This window comes from Cetorhinus maximus, chromosome 24 (assembly GCF_964194155.1).
Source record: "Cetorhinus maximus chromosome 24, sCetMax3.hap1.1, whole genome shotgun sequence".
NCBI lineage: Eukaryota > Metazoa > Chordata > Chondrichthyes > Lamniformes > Cetorhinidae > Cetorhinus > Cetorhinus maximus.
In genome coordinates this window covers 52,830,685-52,849,489 of record NC_135902.1, presented here as the reverse complement: position 1 = coordinate 52,849,489, position 18,805 = coordinate 52,830,685, and the positions used below count along the sequence as shown (strand labels likewise).

General features: G+C 44.8%; 1 protein-coding gene across 1 annotated transcript in view; it reads left to right on the top strand.

Moving 5' to 3' along the window:
- Positions 1-9,428, top strand: part of LOC144699585 (carbonic anhydrase-related protein 10) — a 265,727-nt gene extending 256,299 nt beyond the window's left edge. The window contains exon 9 of the mRNA XM_078570623.1: positions 8,383-9,428. Coding sequence (XP_078426749.1) covers positions 8,383-8,405 — 23 coding nt within the window. The 3' untranslated portion in view covers positions 8,406-9,428. The remainder of the gene's footprint in view (positions 1-8,382) is intronic.
- Positions 9,429-18,805: the final 9,377 nt, after the last annotated feature.

Sequence of the window (18,805 nt, the reverse complement as noted above, 5' to 3'; positions counted from 1 at the left end):
TCCAAACGCATATATATCCATAATATATATATTATACATATATAATATTTATGTGTATATATCTATCTATATATATCTTAGAGAACATGCATCATATATATTATATGCATATATATTACATATATGTGTATATATATAAAACTGCATATATATAATATAAAAGATATATGGATAATATATAATATTTATGTGCCCATGTGTATCTATCATTATCTATTGACACATACAAACATAAACATATATATGCTGACAACAATAGGAAGAGTTGATTTGGCTCTATCATTGGTGGTCGATTGACAGTGGAAAGGCAGGGGCATTTACTGATTTAGTAGAACATATATTATGTATATACGTACATATATATGTGATCTAAATGTGTCTCACTGGGTCACCGCAACACTGTAACACTCACTGGGTCACTATAACCCTCACTAGATAACTGTAACACTGACTCACTCAATGTAACATTCACTGGGCCACTGCAACACTCACTGTAACACTCACTGGATCACTGTAACACTCACTGTAACACTCACTGGCTCAATGTAACACTCACCGGGTCACTGTAACACTCACTTGATCACTGTAATAATGATCGGGTCACTGTAGTTCTCACTGGGTCACTGTAACACTCACCAGGTCACTGTAACATTCACTGTATCACTAATAATCACTGGGTCACTGTAACATTCACAGGCTCAACATACCTCTCATTGGGTCACTGTAACACTCACTGGGTCACTAGAACACTCACTGGATCAATGTAACATTCACTGGGTCACAGTAACACTAATTGGATCACTGTAATAATCAAATGGTCACTATAAAGCTTACTGGCTCAATATAACTCTCACTCACTCACTGTAACATTCAGTGTGTCACTAACACTCATTCACTCAATGTAACACTCACTGGGTCACTGTAATACTAACTGGATCACTGCAACACACACTGGAATCCCATCACAGGTGAAGCAGCAAATTTTATTTGGGCTCTTGGAAGCTGCCATAAACATCAGGCATTGTACACACTGTGGAATAGGATATTCACTGGTCACTATTTGGTGTGCAACATGCTGTCTGATATTCACTGGTCACTATTCAGTGTATAACACACTGTCTGATACTCACAGTTCAATATTCAGTGTGTAACACACTGTCTGATATTCACTGTTAACTATTCAGTGTGTGGCACACTGATATTCGCTGTTCACTATTCAATGTGTAACACACTGTCAGATATTCACTGTTCACTATTCAGTGTATAACACACTGTCTGATTTTCACTGTTCACTGTTCAGTGTCAAACACTGTCTGATACTTACTGTTCATCACTCAGTGTGTAACACATTGCCTGATATTCTCTGTTCACTATTCAGTGTGTAACACTGCCTGATACTCACTGTTCAATATTCAGTGTCAAACATTGCCTGGTATCCATTGTTCACTGTTCAGTGTCAAATACTGTCTGATACTCACTGTTCACTATTCCGTGTGTAGCACATTGCTTGATACTCACTGTTCACTATTCAGTGTGTAACACACTGTCTGATACTCACTGTTCACTATTCAGTGTATAACACACCGTCTGATACACACTGTTCACTGTTCAGTGTCAAACACTGCCTGATACTCACTGTTCACCATTCAATGTGTGACACACTGTCTGATATTCACTGTTCACTATTCAGTGTGTAACACATTACCTGATACTCATTGTTCACTATTCAGTGTCAAACACTGCCTGATACTCACTGTTCATCGTTCAGTGTGTAACACACTGTCTGATATCCACTGTTCACTATACAGTGTGTGACACACTGCCTGATCGTCACTGTTCACTATTCAGTGTGTAACACGCTGTCTGATTTTCACTGTTCACTATTCAGTGTCATACACTGCCTGATACTCACTGTTCATCATTCAGTGTGTAACACACTGTCTGATTTTCACTGTTCACTATTCAGTGTGTAACACACTGCCTGATACTCACTGTTCAATATTCAGTGTCAAACACTGTCTGATATTCATTGTTCACTATTCAGTGTCAAATACTGTCTGATACTCACTGTTCACTATTCTGTGTGTAGCACATTGCCTGATACTCACAGTTCACTATTTAGTGTGTAACACACTGTCTGATACTCACTGTTCACTATTCAGTGTCAAACACTGCCTGATACTCACTGTTCACTATTCAGTGTGTAACACACTGTCTGATATTCACTGTTCACTATTCAGTGTGTAGCACACTGCCTGATACTCACTGTACATCATTCAGTGTGTAACACACTGTCTGATATTCTCTGTTCACTATTCAGTGTGTAACACTGCCTGATACTCACTGTTCAATATTCAGTGTCAAACATTGCCTGGTATCCATTGTTCACTGTTCAGTGTCAAATACTGTCTGATACTCACTGTTCACTATTCCGTGTGTAGCACATTGCTTGATACTCACTGTTCACTATTCAGTGTGTAACACACTGTCTGATACTCACTGTTCACTATTCAGTGTATAACACACCGTCTGATACACACTGTTCACTGTTCAGTGTCAAACACTGCCTGATACTCACTGTTCACCATTCAATGTGTGACACACTGTCTGATATTCACTGTTCACTATTCAGTGTGTAACACATTACCTGATACTCATTGTTCACTATTCAGTGTCAAACACTGCCTGATACTCACTGTTCATCGTTCAGTGTGTAACACACTGTCTGATATCCACTGTTCACTATACAGTGTGTGACACACTGCCTGATCGTCACTGTTCACTATTCAGTGTGTAACACGCTGTCTGATTTTCACTGTTCACTATTCAGTGTCATACACTGCCTGATACTCACTGTTCATCATTCAGTGTGTAACACACTGTCTGATTTTCACTGTTCACTATTCAGTGTGTAACACACTGCCTGATACTCACTGTTCAATATTCAGTGTCAAACACTGTCTGATATTCATTGTTCACTATTCAGTGTCAAATACTGTCTGATACTCACTGTTCACTATTCTGTGTGTAGCACACTGCCTGATACTCACTGTACATCATTCAGTGTGTAACACACTGTCTGATATTCTCTGTTCACTATTCAGTGTGTAACACACTGTCTGATACTCACTGTTCACTATTCAGTGTCAAACACTGTCTGATATTCACTGTTCACTATTCAGTGTGTAGCGCATTGTCTGATACTCACTGTCCACTATTCAGTGTGTAACACACTGTCTGATACTCACTGTTCGCTATTCAGTGTGTAGCACATTGCCTGATACTCACTGTTCACTATTCAGTGTGTAACACACTGTCTGATACTCACTGTTCACTATTCAGTGTGTAACACGCTGTCTGATTTTCACTGTTCACTATTCAGTGTCATACACTGCCTGATACTCACTGTTCATCATCAGTGTGTAACACACTGCCTGATACTCACTGTTCACTATTCAGTGTGTAACACACTGTCTGATACTCACTGTTCACTATTCGGTGTGTAGCACATTGCCTGATACTCACTGTTCACTATTCAGTGTGTAACACACTGTCTGATACTCACTGTTCACTATTCAGTGTGTAGTACACTGCCTGATACTCACTGTACATCATTCAGTGTGTAACACACTGTCTGATACTCACTGTTCACTATTCAGTGTGTAACACACTGTCCGATATTCACTGTTCACTATTCAGTGTGTAACACACTGTCCGATACTCACTGTTCACTATTCAGTGTGTAACACACTGTCCGATACTCACTGTTCACTATTCAGTGTGTAACACACTGTCCGATACTCACTGTTCACTATTCAGTGTGTAACACACTGTCCGATACTCACTGTTCACTATTCAGTGTGTAACACACTGTCCGATACTCACTGTTCACTATTCAGTGTGTAACACACTGTCTGATACTCACTGTTCACTATTCAGTGTGTAACACACTGTCTGATACTGTTCACTATTCAGAGTGTAACACAATGTCTGATACTCACTGTTCATTATTCAGTGTGTAACACACTGTCTGATATACACTGTACACTATTCAGTGTGTAACACACTGTCTGATACTCACTGTTCACTATTCAGTGTGTAACACACTGTCTGATACTCACTGTTCACTATTCAGTGTGTAACACACTGTCTGATACTCACTGTTCACTATTCAGTGTGTAACACACTGTCTGATATACACTGTTCACTATTCAGTGTGTAACACACTGTCCGATACTCACTGTTCACTATTCAGTGTGTAACACACTGTCTGATACTCACTGTTCACTATTCAGTGTGTAACACACTGTCTGATACTCACTGTTCACTATTCAGTGTGTAACACACTGTCTGATACTCACTGTTCACTATTCAGCGTGTAACACACTGTCTGATACTCACTGTTCACTATTCAGTGTCAAACACTGTCTGATATTCACTGTTCACTATTCAGTGTGTAGCGCATTGTCTGATACTCACTGTCCACTATTCAGTGTGTAACACACTGTCTGATACTCACTGTTCGCTATTCAGTGTGTAGCACATTGCCTGATACTCACTGTTCACTATTCAGTGTGTAACACACTGTCTGATACTCACTGTTCACTATTCAGTGTGTAACACGCTGTCTGATTTTCACTGTTCACTATTCAGTGTCATACACTGCCTGATATTCACTGTTCACTATTCAGTGTGTAGCACATTGTCTGATACTCACTGTCCACTATTAAGTGTGTAACACACTGTCTGATACTCACTGTTCACTATTCGGTGTGTAGCACATTGCCTGATACTCACTGTTCACTATTCAGTGTGTAACACACTGTCTGATACTCACTGTTCACTATTCAGTGTGTAGCACACTGCCTGATACTCACTGTACATCATTCAGTGTGTAACACACTGTCTGATATTCTCTGTTCACTATTCAGTGTGTAACACACTGTCTGATACTCACTGTTCACTATTCAGTGTGTAGCACACTGCCTGATACTCACTGTTCATTATCCACTGTCAAACACTGTCTGATACTCACTTTTCACTATTCAGTGTGTAACGCATTGTCTTCATTCATTGTTCACTATTCAGTGTATAACACACTGTCTGATACTCACTGTTCACTATCCACTGTCAAACACTGTTGGATATTCACTGTTGTCTATTCAGCGTGTAACACACTGTCTGATACTCACTGTTCACTATTCAGTGTGTAACACATATTCTGACACTCACTGTTCACTATTCAGTATGTAACCCACTGGCTGATACTCACTTTTCACTATTTAGTTCCGAAGACACTGTGTGATACTCACTGTTCATTATTTAGTTTGTAATGCACTGTCTGATATTTACTGTTCACTATTCAGTGCGTAACACACTGTCTGATATTCAGTGTTCACTATTCAGTTGTTCGCACACTGTCCGGTGTTTTCTGTTCACTATTTAACGTGTAGCACACTGTCTGATACTCGCTATTTAGTTGCTAGGACACTGTGATATTTGCTGTTCACTGTTTAGTCTCTAATGCACTGGCTGATATTCACTGTTCACTATTCAGTGTGTAACACACTGTCTCATATTCAGTGTTCATCAATCAGTGTGTAACACACTGATACTCACTATTCACTATTTAGTTCCTAAGACACTGTGTCATACTCACTGTTCACTATTCAGTGTGTAATGCACTGTCTGATATTCACTGTTCACTATTCAGTGTGTAACACACTGATATTCACTTTTCACTATTCAGTGTTTAAAACGATGTCTGATATTCACTGTTCACTGTTCAGTGTGTAATACACTGTCTGATACTCGCTGTTCATTATTCAGTGTGTAACACACTGTCTGATACTCATTGTTCACTATTCAGTGTTTCACACAATGTCTGATATTCATTGTTCACTACTTAGTGTGTAGTACACTGTCTGATACTAATTTTTCACTATTCAGTTTGTAATACACTGTCTGATACTCACTATTCACTATTCAGTGTGTAACACACTGTCTGATATTCACTGTTCACTATTCAGTGTGTAACACACTGTATGATATTCACTGTTCACTATGCAGTGTTAACACAATGTCTGATATTCACTGTTCACTACTTAGTGTGTAGTACACTGTCTAATACAAATTTTTCACTATTCGGTGTGTAACACACTGATTTTCACTGTTCAATATTCAGTGTGTAACACACTGTCTAATACTCACTGTTCGCTATTCAGTGTGTAACACACTGTCTGGTATTCACCGTTCACTATTTAGTGTCTAGTACACTGTCTGATACTAATTTTTCACTATTCAGTGTGTAACAAACTGCCTGATTTTCACTGTTCACTAATCAGCGTGTAACACACTGTCCGATACTCACTGTTCACTATTCAGTTTGTGATACACTGTATTGTACTCACTGTTCACTATTCAGTGTTTCACACAATGTCTGATATTCACTGTTCACTATTTAGTGTGTAGCACACTGTCTGATATTAATTTTTGACTTTTCAGTGTGTAACACACTGTCTGATACTCACTGTTCACTATTCAGTGCGTAATATACTGTCTGATAATCACTATTCAGTGTGTAACACACTGTCTGATACTCACTGTTCACTATCCAGTGTGTATCACACTGTCTGATACTCATTGTTCACTATTCAGTGTGTAATACACTGTCTGATACTCAATGTTCACTATTCAGTGTGTAACACGCTGTCTGATACTCACTGTTCACTATTCAGTGTGTACTACACTGTCCGATACTCATTTTCACTATTCAATGTGTAACACACTGATACACACTGTACACTATTCAGTGTGTGACACACTGTCTGATATTCACTGTTCACTATTCAGTGTGTAACACACTGTCTGATACTCATTGTTCACTATTCAGTGTGTAATACACTGTCTGATACTCACTATTGACTATTCAGTGTGTAACACACTGCCAGATACTCACTGTTGACTATTCAGTGTGTAAGACTGTCTGATACTCACTGTTCACTATTCAGTGTGTACCACACTGTCTGATACTCATTGTTCACTATTCAGTGTCTAACACACTGTCTGATACTTATTGTTCACTATTCAGTGTGTAACACGCTGTCTGATACTCACTGTTCACTATTCAGTGTGTAACACACTGTCTGATACTCACTGTTCACTATTCAGTGTGTAACACACTGTCCGATATTCACTGTTCACTATTCAGTGTGTAACACACTGTCCGATACTCACTGTTCACTATTCAGTGTGTAACACACTGTCCGATACTCACTGTTCACTATTCAGTGTGTAACACACTGTCCGATACTCACTGTTCACTATTCAGTGTGTAACACACTGTCCGATACTCACTGTTCACTATTCAGTGTGTAACACACTGTCCGATACTCACTGTTCACTATTCAGTGTGTAACACACTGTCTGATACTCACTGTTCACTATTCAGTGTGTAACACACTGTCTGATACTGTTCACTATTCAGAGTGTAACACAATGTCTGATACTCACTGTTCATTATTAAGTGTGTAACACACTGTCTGATATACACTGTACACTATTCAGTGTGTAACACACTGTCTGATACTCACTGTTCACTATTCAGTGTGTAAACACTGTCTGATACTCACTGTTCACTATTCAGTGTGTAACACACTGTCTGATACTCACTGTTCACTATTCAGTGTGTAACACACTGTCTGATACTCACTGTTCACTATTCAGTGTGTAACACACTGTCTGATACTCACTGTTCACTATTCAGCGTGTAACACACTGTCTGATACTCACTGTTCACTTTTGTTTGCACCCCCTGTCCTTGAGTCGCAGCAAGTCCCTCTTTCAACTCCACGTGCGTTTGAGGCTTTGATGAAGTTGTTGACCAGTCACAGAATGCAGGAACATTTCATATGGTCCACATGGCCAGCAAAGTGCTGCCAAACACCAATAGAATGACCCGTCCCTGGCTGCCTGTTGGGTGCAGCTGATGTACAGATCACTGGGGAAGCTAGTTAAACACATGAGGGAGAAAGGGCTGGAAGGATATCGGCTGCGGTGAGGAGGGGTTGGAGGATACTCAGGTGGAGTTTAAACGCCATACAGCCTGTTTCTATCCTGTAGATATGAATAAAACATTGCACGGGAGACGAGAAATCCTCTGCAGGACCTTCTCCTGGAGATTAGATCAGTTGCACTGACTATTGAGGTTAGCCACTCTGAGAAACAAGCTGTGTTGATCGTCCAAAAGGTCTCTTCCGGATAAACAAGTTCCTTTATATTTAAGTGTGTTGCATGCTCTGTGAGAACTGTTTCACTTTTAAAAGACATTAAGAATGCCGCGTTTCATCTCTCCAATTCTCTCTTTCCTTCTCTCTCTTTCAGTTAATGAATGGCTCCTAAAGTAATAAGAGACAATATTGATCCGGAATTTAACCCTGATGAGATATTCCTGCTGTGAATGTGCATTGCGAGGACGGCAGTCAGGACCACTCCCTTGCTAGAGGGGCACTCACCTTTCACAATGAGCTTGGAGGGAGACAAACATTTGATATATAAACGGCTGTCTTCAAAACCCACCTTACAGTCGCGAGGAAACCAAGACACTTGCCAAAATACACCTAGATTTAAAAAGATTAATTTTAGAGGGTGGGTGGGGTGGGGGGGTGGGGTGGGTGGGGGGTGATGAGATAAATCATTTAACAAGCAACTGTGGTTTTGATACTTTACCATTTTGAAAGGGAAGAGGAATATTATAAAATTAAATCTATAAAATTTTAATGCAGTTGCCTCGGCTGCAACTAATACAAACCAGAGAGACTTTAATGGCCTTTGTATATATGTGGACTTCACAATTGCTAATGTCAGGATGGAAGCAAATCCACCCATGTGAGTGTTCAATTGTGTTCTGGGTTCCAAACTGGAAAAGCCTTCATTGCTCATTTGCGTCATTCAGTTTGGTGTCTGTATCCAAACCAAAACGGAAAGAAGTCTTTGGAATCTGGGGGGGAATGGGGTGGGGGTGGGGGGGTGGGGGGGTGGGGATGCCGGGTGGGGATGCCGGGTGGGGCAGGGGGAGGAGGATGGAGGACAATAAGGGTATCCCCTTCACCTACCACCACCCCCACCAACCTCCGCCAACCCGCCCCTTACACCCCATCCCCATTACTGAGACCATTGCTTCAAATAATATTAAATCAAAGAGTCAAACCTACATGGGGAAAATCTTGTAAATATGTTACCACTGGCGTTAGAGGGGTCAGAAATTAAAGAAATGAGTTTTAACCGACGTTCCAACCATTGGGAAGACTGATACACACTCGGGTGTGAATAGAGCTACTGCCTTTTTATGTTAATTGTTTACAATGTTCATACACTGTGTTTGGTTTAATGTCAAGAGCTCAATAAATGTGTTTGAAAAATTGCTACAAGATGGCCAGTAGGTCTTTATTTCCATGTCCAGAGTGTAGGATTCAGGGTGCAGTGTGAGAAACCATTAACCCCTCCCTCCCCCACCACCTCACACAGATTTTCCCCCACACCAGCATTCTAAAATGGGAAGCAGCCACAATGTCTGTTTGAAGTAGAGTTCCTCTCTTCCTGCTTCCCTCCAGGCTCAAAGTATTGAGCAAACTTCAACCCCACAAGGTAATAGCTCATCTCCTGTCCTACTCCAACCAAGCAGAAGGGGGCAGCCCATCCTCTCTCTCCACCTGTAGCCCGTGTGTCTCTGGGTCATCATTCCACTGATGCCCATCTCTCGAGCGTAAACCTCCCCACACCCCCTGTGCTCGCTGGCACCTGGCCCAGCAATGGCCCAATATTAAAATTCTCAGCCTTGATTTCAAATCCCTCCTTAGCCTACCCCCTCCTCATTTCTGTAATCTTCTCCACCTCTACAGTTTGGTGAAAAATCTGTGCTGCTCCAATTCTGGCCTTTTGCATATCCCTGATGATCATCTCTCCACCATTGGTGGTTGTGCCTTAAGCTGCCTGGGCCCTAAACTCTGGAATTTCCTCCCTAACCCTCTCTGCCTCTCCCTACCTCATTAACACGCTGTTTTAAGTCAACCTCTTTGACCATGCTTTTGGTCACCTGTCCTACTGTCTCTGCCTGTGATCCCGTGTCAGTTCCTGATTGATAACACTCCTGTGAAGCACCTTAGGGACTTTTCCAATGTTAAAGGCGCTATAGAAATTTAAGTTGTTGTTGAATATCCTCCAATTTGAGGCTCCCACAGTTCAAGATCCTCTATATCATATCTGGCTTCCTGTCAGTAACTGTCCAGGGGAGAGATGCTCAATGTGTTGGTGCAAGCATGCCCCATTGCTCCGTAATGATGTGTCTTGAAGATCCCTGGGATTGATGCTAGATTAAGGCAGTAGATTTCCAGGGGACAGGATGCAGTGCTGATTCCCAGAATGATACCGAGCCATTAAATGCTCATATTATGAGGACAGGTTACATAGACTAGTCTTGTATTTCCTTAAGTATAGGCAATTAAAGAGTGATGTAAGTGAGGTGTTTCAGATGATTAAGGTTTTGGTGGGGTAGATAAAGTGAAATTATTCCCTACTTTTTATTCAAGGAACTACAGTCCAGTCAGTCTAACCTCAGTGGTTGGGAAACTATTGGAAGCAATTCTGAGGGACAGAATTAATCTACACTTAGAGAGGCAGGGATTAATCAAGGACAGTCGGCATGGTTTTGTTAAGGGGAAGTCATGTCTGACCAATTTGAATTTTTCGAAGAGGTGACCAGGTGTGTAGATGAGGGCAATGCATTTGACGTAGTCTACTTGGACTTCAGCAAGGCTTTTGATAAGATCCCGCATGGGAGACTGATAATGAAGGTAAGAGCCCATGGGATCCAAGGCAATTTGGCAAATTGGATCCAGAATTGTCTGAGTGGCAGGAAGCAGAGGGTGATGGTCGAGGGGTGTTTTTGTGACTGGATGCCTGTGTCCATTGGGATTCCACAGGGATCGGTGTTGGGTCCCTTGCTGTTTGTGGTGTATATAAACGATTTAGACTTGAATGTAGGAGGGTTGATCAGTAAGTTCACGGATGACATGAAAATTGGAGAGGTGATAAATAGTGAGGAGGATAGTCTTAGATTACAGGAGGATATAGATGGGCTGGTCAAATGGGCTGATCAGTGGCAAATGGAATTTAATCTGGATAAGTGTGAGGTGATGCACTTGGGCAGGACAAACAAGGCACGGGAATACACGATGAATGGTAGGACCCTGGAAAGTACCGAGGATCAGAGGGACCTTGGCGTGCATGTCCACCAGTCCCTTAAGGTAGCGGGACAGGTAGATAAAGGTGGTTAAGAAGGCATATGGGATACTTGCCTTTATTAGCCGAGGCAAAGAATATAAGAGCAGGGAGGTTATGCTGGAACTGTATAAAACGCTGGTTAGGCCACAGCTAGAGTGTTGCGTGCAGTTCTGGAATCCGCATTATAGGAAGGATGTGATTGCACTAGAGAGAGTGTAGAGATTTACCAAGATGTTGCCTGGGCTGGAGAGTTTTTGTTATGAGGAGAGATTGGTTAGACTGGGGTTATTTTCCCTGGAGCAGAGGAGATTGAGGGGGGACATGATTGAGGTGTATAAAATTATGAGGGGCATAGATAGGGTAGACAGGAAGGAACTTTCCCCCTTGGTGGAGGGATCAATAACCAGGGGGCATAGATTTAAGGTAAGGGGCAGGAGGTTTAGAGGGGAAGTGAGGAAGAACTTTTTTACCCAGAGGGTGGTGGGAATCTGGAACTCACTGCCTGAAAGGATGGTGGAGGTGAAAACCCTCATAACATTTAAGAAGTATTTGGATGTGCACTTGCGATGCCATGGCATACAAGGCTATGGGCCTAGTGCTGGAAAATGGGATTAGAATAGTTAGGTACTTGTTTGACCGGCGCAGGCTCGATGGGCCGAAGGGCCTTTTTCTCTGCTGTAGGCCCCTATGGCTCAATAACTCTATGACACAGGATGCGAGCGCTGCAGCATTTATTACCCATCCCTAGTTGCCCTTGAGAAGGTGGTGGTGAGCTTCCTTCTTGAGCTGCTGCAGTCCATGTGGTGTAGGTACACCCGCAGTGCTGTTAGAGAGGGAGTTCCAGGATTTTGACCCAGTGACAGTGAAGGAACAGTGATATATTTCCAAGTCAGGATGGTGAGTGACTTGGAGGGGAACTTCCAGGTGGTGGTGTTCCCATGTGTCTGCTGCCTCTGTCCTTCTAGGTGGTAGAGGTCGTGGGTTTGGAAGGTGCTGCCTATGGAGCCTTGGTGAGTTCCTGCAGTGCATCTTGTAGATGGTGGGGGGTCCAGAACAAAGGGACATAACCTTAAAATTAGACCAGGCAGTTCAGGAAGAACTTTTTCACGCAAAGAGTAGTGAAAATCTGACCTCAAGGTCAATTGAAAATTTCAAAACTGAGATTGATAGATACTTATTCAGTATTAAAGGTTCTGAAACCAAGGAGCGGGTAGATAGAGTTATGATGCAAATCAATGGAGGTCTAATTGAATGGAGGAACAGACTTGAGGGGCCAAATGGCCTCTTGTTCCTATGTTCCTAGGGAAGAATGTGTAGATTTGTTGATAATTCTCCTACTGAATGGTAAACTGGTAACAAGAGGCAGTCAATCAGGTTGAATTAAATAATCCCAATGTTTCCCCTTACTGCTCATTCCCAGTAATGCAGATAGTTTACAAAATGCCACCTCAATAAAGTACAGACTCTCCAATGGAAAAGAGCACACAGGGACAGGTCCTTCAGCAACAGGTCATAAGAGTTGGTTGGAAAGGGCAGAGCTCCCCATTCAGATTCTAACATCTAACTCCAAAGACACGAGAATAATGAAAGGTGCACTGTCACACATTGGGACTGTAGAACTTGCACCACAAGGGTACAGCCAAGAGAGAGATGGGCAGACTTACATGAGCTGGTGCTGGGGATTGATTTCAGGGGAGAGTTGTGGGATCCAGCACAGCTGTGTCTGCAATGCAGCTGGGTGAGCACCTGGGAAAGTGATGTCAATGGGGCATTTTATAGCCACTATCACCATTTCCCCACCTGGAGCTGTGCCCAGGGCCTGATCGAAAGGCATTGACCCTCCCAGCGAGAGTTAGCGACTGAATCAGTGTCAGCCACAGTTGAGCAGGTGGCACACAGACTGAAACTCTGCTCCTGTCCTCCGATGGTGCAATAATGAACTGGAAGCAGCAAAGACAGGAAATGGGGATTAGAAGTTAAACCGGAGTGGGAGTGGACCATCCGGTCCAACAAATCTACTGCACCGCTCAATAAAAATGTTGGCCGATTTTCTATCCCAACTCCAAATTGCTGCCCTATTTTGCCTGTCCGATTTGTGCAGTTTTTCCCAATCGGCCTGAACTGGAGGCACAGGAGGATCCCACTAGCACAAGCCTGTACAAACACAGGGACAATGGAAGGAGTCCACTGGCCTATCAAGCTTAGCCAACACAGCTTGTGATAACTTGGCGACATCACAATTATAAACTCTCCTCACCGCACCCAAAATCAGCTGAGTTCCTGACAGAGGTAAGAAAATAAATCAAAACACTGAGAAACTTTGGGAAGAAAAAACCCAGAAAATTCCTCTCCGACTCCCTCCCCCCAACTCGTTTTGACAATCCAGCAGTCTGCTCAGGCCCTGATTAACCCTATTAGTGAGAAACAAATAGCTCTCGCTTGAAAGAAATCAGTGAATCAGCGATTGACTCAACAGCCTGTTGTGAGGATTCGCAAATCTCAGGGAATAGAATTCACCTCCTGACGCCTACTAACCTCATTTGTTTTTTTCATTATTTATTCTTGGAATCTGGGTATTTGTTGTTCATCCCTAGTTGCCCTTGAGAAGGTGGTGGTGAGCTGCCTTCTTGAACTGCTACAGCCCATATGGTGTAGGTACACCCACAGTGCTGTTAGGGAGGGAGTTCCAGGGTTTTGACCCAGCGACAGTGAAGGAACGGCCGATATATTTCCAAGTCAGGATGGTGAGTGACTTGGAGAGGTATTTGAAGCCTCCTATGTTTCTATGGTTCTGTTTCACTTGTCCTTCTACATGGTGGAGGTCATGAACTTGGGAGGTGTTTCCTATTGAAGAAGGGTCATACGGACTCGAAACGTTAACTCTGTTTCTCTCTCCACAGATGCTGCCAGACCTGCTGAGTTTTTCCAACATTTTCTGTCTTTGTTTCCTATTAGAGTTCTGGCGTTGTAGCAAAATTGGACTTGGGCCAATAAATGGGGTCTTTACTGCCTGTATCACTAAAAGGAGTGACAGAGGTAAATAAGGCCACGAAATAAAGCAAACAAAACACTAGGGTTCATTTCTAGAGGGTTAGAATTGCAAAGCAGGGAAGTTCTGTTAAGCTTACTTAGAACTTTGGTCAGACCAGAGTTGGAATTCTGTGCACGGTTCTGGTCTCCATATTCTAAGAAGCATAAAAGGGGCACTGGGGAAGATGCAAAAAAGATTTACTAGAACTATACCGGAACTGAGAGGTAATTTCAATCAGGAAAGAGTGAATGGGCTGGGGCTCTACTCTCGAGAGAAGAGAAGGCTGAGGGGTGAACTGATAGAGGTCTTTAAAATTATGAAAGGGTTTGATAGGGTCGGCATAGTGGAGGAAACAAGAACTAGGAGCCATTAGTATAAGATAGTCATGAATAAATCCATTCGGGAATTCAGGAGGACCATCTTTACCCAGAGACTGGTGAGAACGTGGAACTCGCTCCCACAGGGAGTGGTTGGGATGAATAGTAAAGATACATTTAAGGGGGAGGCGAGATAAACACCTGAGGGAGAAAGGAAAAGAAGGATATACTGATGGGGTGAGATGGAGAGGGGGTGGGAGCAGCAACACCAACAGGGACCAGTAGCCGGTCACTGTTCACCAGGAAGGTTGCTACAGGTTCTTTAAATGCTGGAATATGAATGCAGTTTTGTTCTTATCGAATTTCTTGTGTTTATACCTCGCATTGACTTATCCACATTGTCTCAGTCTCAGCATCTCACTGGAATACGGTCAGAACCTGAGACAGCAGCTTTATCAGCCAATAGTGTCAATATGTTCCACAAATCAATCATTGCCTTGATTCGTGGCATTTTTTAAATTAAACTTTATAATTGAACTAATATGGGATATTCAGTGAAGCGATTGTTAATCTGTGTGCTGGCTGGGTTCATTAGGAGCAGTTAGTGTTTGTCCTGCAAATAGTCAGTGATTGAAATCTTCAAGAAACACATGGAGTTGGAGAGTGCAGTTTCTCAGGTCATGGGTATAACTCTCCTCCTGGTGAAACTATGACCTGATGTGGAGCAATATCACAAGATAACTCTCTGGTCAGTGCTGGGTTAACCACAGTACAGCAGCTTGAGGCATTAACCACAGTACAGCAGGTTGAGGCATTGCTAGCAGACTTAGGGTCTGACAGTTCCTCCAACAGTGGCAGGAGTGACAATGAGGAAAGAATAGTTGACTGAACTGGAGGCCAAAAGTACTGAGCATGACAATTCTCATCCCTGTTTCCAAATCCCTCCATGGCCTCACCCCTCTCTATCTCTGTAATCTCCAGCCCCACAACGCTCGGAGGTATAATCACTCCTCCCATTCTGGCCTCTTGCGTATTCCCATTTTCATCGCCCCACCATTGCTTCAGTTGCCTGGGACTCAGGCTCTGGAACTCTCTCCCTAGACCTGTCTACATCTTTACCTCCCTTTCCTCCTTTAAGACACTTTTTAAAACATACCCCTCGGGGGGGGAGAGACACTCGACCCGCTCGGGGGTGAAGGACTCGACCCGCTCGGGGGAGACACACTCGACCCACTCGGGGGTGGGAGACACACTCGACCCGCTCGGGGGGGGAGAGACACTCGACCCGCTCGGGGGTGAAGGACTCGACCCACTCGGGGGAGACACACTCGACCCACTCGGGGGTGAAGGACTCGACCCGCTCGGGGGAGACACACTCGACCCGCTCGGGGGTGAAGGACTCGACCCGCTCGGGGGAGACACACTCGACCCGCTCGGGGGTGAAGGACTCGACCCGCTCGGGGGAGACACACTCGACCCGCTCGGGGGTGAAGTCGGGCGAGTTGGGCAGGTGACCAGACACCACCCCGCAGGCCACGTGATGTTTCGGTCAGTGGGCATGTGTGGATGTTGGGGCCACTCTGGCCGTCAATCAGAGGCCACTGAAGCCCATTAAAAAGGTGATTGACCACGAGTTCACCTTGCAGAATCGCAGAATCACAGAATCACAGAATCACAGTGCAGAAGAGGCCCTTCGGCCCATCGAGTCTGCACTGACACATGAAAAACACCTGACCTACCTCCCTAATCCCATTGACCAGCACTTGGCCCTTGTGCTCGTCGCGTGGGCAAAATTGGCAGGTGGGCAGCCCGCATTTTGTAAAACCTCGTCCAGGGGCAGGATAAAAAGGGGCAGCAGCATTGCCGGTGTGAGGAGCGAGGAGTTTTGGAGATAGTTTGCTGCCGGTTGCTTATTGCTACTCAGCATCTCTGTTCGAGGCTTCATTCTCAGCATTTCCAGGCTGCAGGTGAGGACTTGTTGGTGTCTCCAAGGCCCCTGGAGGATTCAGACCGTGTGGATCCTTCCAGGTATCAGACAGCCTTCCCTTACCCTGGTAATGGGGATTGTGGTCTCTGCTGGAGGCACCTCCTCTGAGAAGGAAGAGAGGGGCAGAAGGGAGAGGAGGCCAGGTGTCCCAATGCAGCCTCCAGGGGAGGGACCTGTGGGAGGAGAGGCGCAGGCACAAGGGGCGCAGGGCCAGCAGGAAGTCCAAGGTGGAAGGGGCCACAGAAGATGCCACTATCCTGCTGCCAGGGTTTACAGGCAGCAATGCAGCTACCTCAAGATGTCTGAGGTGCAATACTGAAGGACGCCCTGCTTCCCAAGGCAGACTGTGGCCTCCATCTATCAGATGATTGGCCCTGAGATCAGCTCTGACTGTGTGGGCAGACACCCCATGCCAGTGGCTCTGAAGGCCACAGCGCACCACAGAGCCTCTGGCTCTTTCCCAATCAGCTGTCCACAGTTGCATCAAGCTGGTGACAGACACTCTGTTCAGGCAGGTCCTGACCTTTAGCCTTTACCATACAGACACAGCCAGCCAGGCTGAGTGAGCCAGAGGCTTTGCAGTGGTCACTGGGTTCCCTCGCGCTCAGGATGCCATCGACTGCACACATGTGGCCATCAATGTGCTAGCGGGTGAGCCCAGTGCCTTTGTCAACAGGAAGGGATCCCACTCCATGAACGTGCAGATAGTGTGTGACCACAGGATGCAGATTCTGCAAGTCTGTGTAAGGTACCCAGGCAGCTCCCATGACTTGTACATCCTGAGACACTCCCGGGTGTTCAGTACTCCAGCCCGACTGGATGGATGGCTTATAACACTTCTCCGTCATCTAAAAACAGAGGCAGAGCAGCGTTAATAGGAGTCATGGCTCCACAAGGCGCTGATAGAGAGGATCATTGATCTTCTGAAGATGCGTTTCAGATGCCTGGACCATTCAGGGGGAGCACTACAATACACCCCCCAGAGTGGGTGTCACTGATGGTGTTTGCATGCTGCACTCTCCACAATCTGGCACTGGCAATAGGGGACCCATTGGAGGAAGGGGATCTCGAAGCAGCTGCACAGGCCACAGAGGATGAATCTAGTAGTGAGTCCGAAGAGGAGCCTAGTGAGGAGAACGCTGAGGGTGTTCAGACCCCAGTAACCTTCAGGGAGGCAGGGACACCAGGGATGCCTTGATCCAACACTCCTTCAGCCAGGCTGCCAAATATCCGCTCCCACCTCATTCCAAGGTTGCTGCCTCCATCCAGGATGTCCAAAATGCCCCTGTCATGTGAACCCACTCAGTGCCTGTGCAATAAAGTTCAGAGTCACTCACGTCCAGCATTACATACTGGCATACCCCACACCAAAAATAAAAGGTGAAGCATGCTCAGCAACAAAAGCAAATATAATGTTATTGTCACATTCAAATCACATTGACGTGACCATTACTGGTGTTGATGTCCACACCAGTAGACATATAAACCAAACATAACAACATAAAATCACCTGTGACCTGCCCCTCTTGTGCTCATGGTGCCTTTAATTTACGCTTGTGAGTGCTACATCTTGGTGCTACCCCCTCACTGACACTGGCATTGGAGACAGGCTGCTAACTCTGCTGTCTTGTTGGCCTCGATGACCTTGGTGGTCGTCCTCTGGCCAGTGGAGCCTGTGCTGGCCCTGCCTGGGAGGGAGCGGCCAGTGCCATGGTTGGCATCTGCCCAATCGTCGCAGCCTCATCAGATGCCACGGTCACTGGCAGAGGGGTGGAGGAGCTGCTGCCATCATCCGGAGTGCCCTGAGAGGAGCCAACAGAGACGACTGGCAGCTCATGCGCCAATGTGAGGTCACTCTGGACCTCCCTGCTCGCCATTGATGGACGGGCACCTAACTGGGATACTGGGTGCCTCATCCATCTCCCACACTGACACTGACCACCTGAGGTCAGTACCTGTGTGAGGACTTGCAGGTCTGAGCACAAGCCCAGGAACCTCTCATTCTGTCCCTGCAGCTGCCTCTCCATGAGAGTCACCACTCCCTCAATGGAGGAGGCAGTGTGCTCGGCCATGATGGTCAATGCAGTGCTCACACTCCGCATGGACTCCTCCATCACCATGGCACACATACCCTCATGGATCTCCACCAGATCCTCCTGCACATCCCGCTGGACATCCAGGACCTGCCAC